Source organism: Lycium barbarum, chromosome 6 (assembly GCF_019175385.1).
Source record: "Lycium barbarum isolate Lr01 chromosome 6, ASM1917538v2, whole genome shotgun sequence".
In the NCBI taxonomy this organism is placed as follows: Eukaryota; Viridiplantae; Streptophyta; class Magnoliopsida; order Solanales; family Solanaceae; genus Lycium; species Lycium barbarum.
In genome coordinates this window covers 108,866,585-108,874,243 of record NC_083342.1, presented here as the reverse complement: position 1 = coordinate 108,874,243, position 7,659 = coordinate 108,866,585, and the positions used below count along the sequence as shown (strand labels likewise).

The window sequence follows — 7,659 nt, the reverse complement described above, 5'->3', positions numbered from 1 at the left end:
TTAATGACACACATTAAAAAAATGTAGTCTCTAGTTATACCCCAGCAGAGTAAAATATACAAAAATGAAATGAACCTGATTTTATACAGTCAGAAAATGCCAAGAACTAATGAGTTATGACTTTGGTTTATCAAACAGGTGGACCCCAGCATCGTCAAACCAATTTTTTCACAATTCATTCACAGTAGCAAAAAGACACTGGCAAATAAAAATAGAAACGTGTCCATCTTTTTCCAATTGAATAAAGTTTAAATACTAATACTTCAACACGAAGTTACCCACTATACAATAAAAATTTAATTTTTACAGTGTCCCTCCCCCCCCCCCCCCCCCCCCGTGCCACACCCAGTTTGCCCGCGCTCTTGTTTTGATCTACGTTGGTGAACCTCCTCTTGTATCACACCTGCATCCTGTAAATGCCATAAAAAAATAGAAGTTATTTTTGTATGCTTAGCAATTACTTTGATTGTCTACGTAAAATCGGGCAGCATCTCCCCTGTAACAAGGACTTCCTCCAATACCATATACTAACACAAACAACCAAAGCAACCAATACAAAACACCACATAACAACCACAAGTCTCCAAAAACTTTGAATTAAAAGCTAACCTGTGGCTCTAAAGTGTGTACATCCGGCACAAGAATGTGTGAGGATCCAACATCAAATGCCATGGGAGACTATGCAAAATAAATAATATAGACACATAAGGTAGCCATTACATTAAACAAGATACAAGCTATTTGAGTGGTTAGAATACTCACGTCGGTAAAACTCAGTCTCCTCCCAATTGAAGAGCTTTGTCCAGTGAATGCAGGTAAAGGGCCCTCAGTCATCCCATAAGAGCTGCTTGTCTGAACACCAAACTGTTGGGCCATAACTGCGAGGCTAATAGGCTCAGATGATGCGAATGCCTGAAAAGGCCCTTTACTTCTGATTACCGCTGGTGATTGAACCTCGGGAGCAGACGTCGATGAGCTGGACATAAAATCTATTATTGGGTAATATGCATCATCAGCTGCAGGCATCGTTGATCTGGGCATATCTTGATCAAAGCGAACCTCTTCCTCATCAACCAACTGGTGATCCACGGGACCTCGACCTCATCTGTTACCTGATTGGCGTCCTCTACCACGCGCCGCAGGTCTTGGTACATTAGGACGTTGATGACGAGGCACTTGCACTGTAGGCGGCTCACCATACTCTGCCGGTGGTGTATAATTGGGAGCGAAACTCAACATCGTCCCCAAAGAGGCAGCAGCCATGGACTCTGTATTAATGTGGCTAAACATCTCTGCTATTTCCTTCACTTCATTAGACTTGGTTGGATCTTGGATAGTCTGCTGAGCCAACCTGTATGATTCTTGATGTCCTAAAGCCTAAAAAAAAAAATTTTTTTTTTACAAGATTTGATAGTGGTCTAAGACACATATAAAGACATCAAACATTTAATGGAATGGAATGTACGTACCAGTGCCTCATGCCTGCCTGCCATGTGTTGGTATCCTCTATCTACTTTATGCGCAGGATTTCCTATGAAAGTGCGCGAGTGATGTCGATACCAACAAAAATACTTTGATAATGACTCGGGGTCTTGAGTTTCATACTCGGCCAGAATTACCCTTTGTCGACGATTTTCCCATAAAAAGTCCGTTTCTGCAAAATTTTGTTAATCCTCCACTGTTATAGCATACCGCTTGTCACGTTTGTGATGAAAAGGATCAATCTCAGCACATGGTCCCGGAATATGTTGCTTCCTACCGAACTGTCTGAGAACGCGGTCTACCATGTGCCACTCTCGATAGATCCCACAAATAAGGGGAACGTGTGCCATCTAAATATCTCGGCCACGCCGACACTCAGGGAGTCCATTAATGATGGCATCTGAATAAGGCTGCCACACAAACTAGGATAGAAAGGACATAAAATTACATGATAATAAAATAAATAAATTATACATAAGCGTAACTATTATATCAAAACGCCATTAACAACCATAACTATGATAAAATACCTGACCATCTGTTAGGTTGTCCAATACATCCCTACATATGGGTAGCACAACACGTGCCTCATTTTCGCGAGCTTTACGATGACTCCACTTTCGTGCAAGAGCCGTGTGTGGCGGAAGGGTCCTGGGTGGTGGCTGCATCGGTATAATTCGCTCCCAAGCCCAAACCTATATTAAAAATTTAAAATAAATACATAAAAACCTTATAACTATCAAATAGGACAACCAGATAAAGTTATATAATTTTAAAGGTCACGTACCTGCAATAAGGAAATGAATCCACACACATCCTTGGCTTTCCTCAACGAAGCGAGGCATAAACAAGTATACAAATATGACAATGCAGCCGCTCCCCAAGCTTGTCTACTCATTGCTCTAAGGTTACGCATGTCAAGCAAATAGTCTAAATTAAGTAAGTCACCGGACTTATCCGGAAATATCGTGCCGCCACAAACCCATAGCAAGTACAACCTAACCCGCTGTTGCATATCAATTTCTGGGGTCTGATCTGTAATGTCATCTAAGCCTCTAATATATTCAATTAATTTATGTACTTCTAACCTACTAACACCATTAAAACAATCCAGATCGGGTGCCCAACCAGTAAGCTCATGGATCAATTGTTGCCAGCCAACAATACCTATGTTTCTAGCATTAAGATCATTCAAGGAATTACCATCAACAACCAAGCCAAACCTGAGCTCAATATCTTGTAATGTGATGGTCGCCTCACCTGTACGCAGATGAAAGGTGTGCGTCTCAGGACGCCATCTCTCTATAAGTGCAGTGATGACTGCCCAATCATATGATACACATCCTACCTCTACTACTCCCCTAAATCCACACAGGCCAAAGTAGTCAAGGATGCGAGGATGAAAAGGATGACGCCTCACGTGCTTCCAAAATTCGATATCTGTGCGGCGAGGAAACAGGCATCCGGTCGGTCCTCTCAAGGAACCATCCCACACAGCCTGTGATCGATGCTTCTCCTGGAGTGTTAACATATCGTACACTTCTGGCCCCGGATGTACGCATACCCATGGAAACTCCATACCTTATATATGTTACACCTCGGAAATTTCTCCGTACTTGTATGATGAGTGGAATGATGAAGAGTTTGAGTGAATGATGTTTTATTAAGTCGGGAATGGCTAATTAAGAATTTTTGGAAATAAGAAAGTCGCGGAAATTTTTTCAGCCCAGTGGTCGTATATGGCACTATACGGCCCGTAAAGTGATTTACGGACCGTGTAGTGCAATCGTCCTCTAGCTTGTCAAAAATCCCAACTTTCTGTAAATTGTGAAAATGGTTAAAAATGACTTGGAGGACGGCCTGTAAACTGGTTTACGGACCGTAAACCTCAGTCGTAAATTGCCATAACCCTCAGCCAAACTTTCTGTTTCTGGGATGATTAAAAACGACCATGGAGGACGGACCGTAAACCACAATACGGTCCGTAAATTGCAATTTACGACCACTGTTCATCCCGACAATTTTTCATTAAAGACCAGATTTTGAATTATTAAAAGGGAACTTAAGCCTCAATTCACGTCATTTTCTCCCACACAACTCAAGAAACTTCTAGACCTCTCCACATACTTCATCTATAGAAATCCCAAAGAATCAAAAGAACATCAAGACCAACAACACCGAATTCATGAGATCAAGTGTAAGAACACAATAAAGGATCATCTAAGTGAAGAAATTTCAAAGAAGGTGGAACTAGGGTTTTGGCTAATTGAAGTATTTCAACTTAAGGATTGTTCCACCATCATCCAAGGTAAGTTTCATGATTATTCCATGTTGTTTGAAGTATTGGAAAGCTTAGACACTGGAAATGTAGAAGAACGTAGAAATGGGTCAGTATTGAGTGAATAGTGACATAAATGAATGATAGTGGAATTGAATTACGAATGTTGAAGTGTTGTGAGTACAAATACGTTATAAATGATGTTTATATCATGAAACAAGCGTTAAATGCATGAAAACGCAAGGATGAGCTAGAAGTAGAAATAAGGGAAATTGGAGGAAAATGGTGGATTTTGCCAAATTTACGTAAATGACGATTGTCGATTATGATATTGCGAATAATATTATGAATATTGGGAGCTGATATAGAACATGAGAAAAGTAGTATGAGAGAAGGAAGCGTTGTCCGACTTTTCCTAGAATTAGCGATGCGCTCTTGTAGTTAGTTTACTAATGTTGATACAAATTCTCTTATGAAGGTAACGACGTGATATCGACGGAGAACAAGTGAGCGATATCTTAGCTAAACGACCAAGGTATGTGAGGCTAGTCCTTCTTTCTAATGGCATGAATCTTTTAACTTGAATCCCTATTCCTTCCTACATTCTAAGAAGTTAAAAGCTTATACCTATGAATGGCTATATGAGATAAGTTATACGACACGATGACACTAGAATGATGATGATGTTATTCCTTGCCTACCCTCACCTTATGTACTAGTCCTTTCAAGGTGAGGCAGAATGTCCATAATGGTTCCATAATGTAATCGGGGGATCACAACCTTACGTATCCCCGATAGAGTAAAGTTGATCATGAGTCTTATATACGCATTATGATAAGATAAGTATTTTATGATAAGCATATTACTATGAGTATTTACATTAAGCATGTCATGATTGCATTCACACCGGGCCTAGTTGGCCGGGCAGACACCGCTTCGGCGGGCGGCGATACGGATACACCACGACCTACGGGCGTGGGCAGACACCACTAGTGGGCGGCATGAGATGGTACCCCGGACGCGGGAGGCCTGGACGCGGGCTAATATTATTGATTATCACACCGTTCCGACATGGACGGGCAGCTTGCATATGATGCATACATGTTATGATGATGAGTAATACAGCATGCATTACTTCATTTATGATTATCAGTCAGATTCAGTTGTCTCATGTTGATGTTATTCCCATATTATTGATGTCTCCTTTCATTATGTATGCCTCTCATACTCGGTACAATATTCGTACTGACGTCCTTTCTTCGGACGCTGTGTTCATGCCCACAGGTAGGCAGGGAGGAGAGCTTGGCCAGGGTCCTCAGTAGCTGTCAGCTGATAGATAGCACTCCATTGTTCGGAGGTGCTTATGGCTATTCTTTTGATGTACATTTATATATGCATATTTTGGGCATGACGGAGTCTTGTTCCGTCTATGTATTCATTATGTTAGTAGAGGCTCGTAGATACGCAGTGTGGGTTAGATGGTCTCACAAGATGTTTTCATATGTATGTATATTATTTTGATGGCCGAGAGGCAAATGTATATAAAGTATTTACGTTTTGATTAAATATGATTTTCCTACAATTGGTATGTAAAATTGATAAAAGAGTATTAAATGAGCAAGACAAGTAGTAGAGCGGGCGGTGCTCGGTAACTAGCTCCGGGTACCCGTCGCGGCCCCTAGTTGGGTCGTGACAATATATATAATAAAAAAAAATGAAGTCCAGATCAAGCTATTTGGAGTAACTCACTATTAAAAAAATATATTATTCCAATTTTAGCAGAACAAATATGCACTGCCTAGATAAAGCCAACTTCCATACGCCTTATTTAGAAACCACTGATAGTGGACCACATTAATACCTATAAGGTATAGACAAAATATTGTCCACCCACTTAGACTTAGGTCCTATATAATAAAGCATTATCATGACATTTTAAGTTTTTTTTTTTTTGGGCTACTGAGGCATCAATTAAGTTTCACTTTTCTGGCTATATAAATATCACATTAAAGGTACAATGAAATATATTGTATAACAATCCATAACAAAATATATTGTATAACGTGGAACTGTCCACGTTTCACAATTATATATTGTAAAACGTGGACTGATCCACGTTATACAATATATTTTGTATAACGTGGATCAGTCCACGTTTTACAAATATCCACAAAAATAACAAAAATAACAACAACATAACAATCCATAACAAAATATATTGTTCAGTTATTCAGATCTTTTATATAACAATCCACAAAAATAACAGCAAAATAACAACAAATTTATTCAAAAGTGCTACTAAACAAATCGGACCTTTTATATAATAATGCTTCTAACAATCATATCTTAATTTCAAATTAAAATAACACAAACATATATCTTATTAAAATAACACAAACGTATTAAAATAACACAAATAAAAAATAACAATTAAGATATATAAGACAAACAAATCTACATCTACTATAAATATACAATATTATATGAGTTAAAAAAAATATCTTAATTTAAATAGCAACAACAGATAAAGATGAAGAAGTTGCTCCAAAAATTAGACTGTAATGCAGGGTTTAAAAAAAATGGAGGAGAAGGAAAAGGAGAAGGAGATGGAGGTTCTGTAAGTTTTTAATGGAGGAAGAGGCGGAGGCTTTAGCTGAAAATTTTAGGGCAACAAATGTGAGTGAGTCGTGGACAGTCCACTTTATAAATATATATTGTTATAACGTGGACTGATCCATGTTATACAAAATATATTGTATAGCGTGGATCAGTCCACGTTATACGTTTAAAACTTTTTTTTTTTTTTAATTTTTCGGATTTCGTCTGACGGGTGAAAAAAAAGTTTGGGGTATAACGTGGATCAGCCCACGATATACCCCTTTTGGTATATAAATTTTTGATCATGCCCTTTTGGTTTATACCGTGTATTTTTATACCTTTTAGGCTCCGGACTCTCGTTATAGCTATAAACTAAGAAATCTTGAAAGATAAATTTAAATTTGTTGCTTATTGCTAGAAAATATGTGAGTGTTGAAATAGTAAATTCTTTATTTTAAGACAATCAAATACTGATTATGAGCTATACTGTTAACTTACCTTTAGGAGTGAAAGATTAATTGTGCACTCAAAACCTATAGATTTCTATTATATATAAGTGCCTAAGAGGTGCCAACATCTCATAACCTTATTGTACCAAAAGCTTTATAAATTGTACACGCAATGAATACACCGTATAACTTTATTGTACCAAAAGCTATATAAATTGTGCACGCAATGAATGTTTGTACCAAAAGCTATATAACTTGTCCACTTTAACCAACTGTTTTTTTATCTCACGTGGACATATGTCATAGTGCTTAATAAGTGCCTAAGAGGTACCAACACCGCATTATCTTATTGTACCAAAAGCTTTATAAATTGTACACGCAATGAATGTTTGTACCAAAAGCTATATAACTTGTCCACTTTAACCAACTGCTTTTTTATCCCACGTGGACATATGTCATAGTGCTTAATATTAATTCCCTTCTCATATATAGACGTATGCACTTCAATTTTAATTATTTGACACATTTATTTCCTCCGTGCACTTTTACTTGTTCACTTTTGTCTTTTCACATTCTTGTTGAATATTTATTCCTTTCTCATATATAGACGTATGCACTTCAATTTTAATTCTCCCACACAAATTTATTTCCTGCGTGCACTTTTACTTGTTCACTTTTGACTTTTCACGTTCTTTAAGAATTAATAAATCTCACGTGGACATATGTCATAATACTGAATATTTATTCTCTTCTCATATATACACGTATGCACTTCAATTTAAATTCTTCGATACATATTTCTCTCCTCCGTGCACTTTTACTTTTTCATTTTTGACTTTTCACGTTCTTGCT

The 7,659-nt window shown here is 37.9% G+C and overlaps 1 protein-coding gene across 1 annotated transcript; it reads right to left on the bottom strand.

Moving 5' to 3' along the window:
* Positions 1-335: 335 nt before the first annotated feature.
* On the bottom strand, positions 336-5,808 carry LOC132645368 (serine/threonine-protein phosphatase 7 long form homolog). Its single transcript, XM_060362322.1, has 6 exons — positions 2,270-5,808; positions 2,013-2,177; positions 1,470-1,904; positions 763-1,377; positions 610-678; positions 336-410 (listed from the first exon to the last, which is right to left on the bottom strand). Exons 1-3 carry the CDS (start codon positions 3,059-3,061, stop codon positions 1,833-1,835), a joined length of 1,029 nt encoding a protein of 342 aa, XP_060218305.1. The 5' UTR covers positions 3,062-5,808; the 3' UTR covers positions 336-410; positions 610-678; positions 763-1,377; positions 1,470-1,832.
* Positions 5,809-7,659: the final 1,851 nt, after the last annotated feature.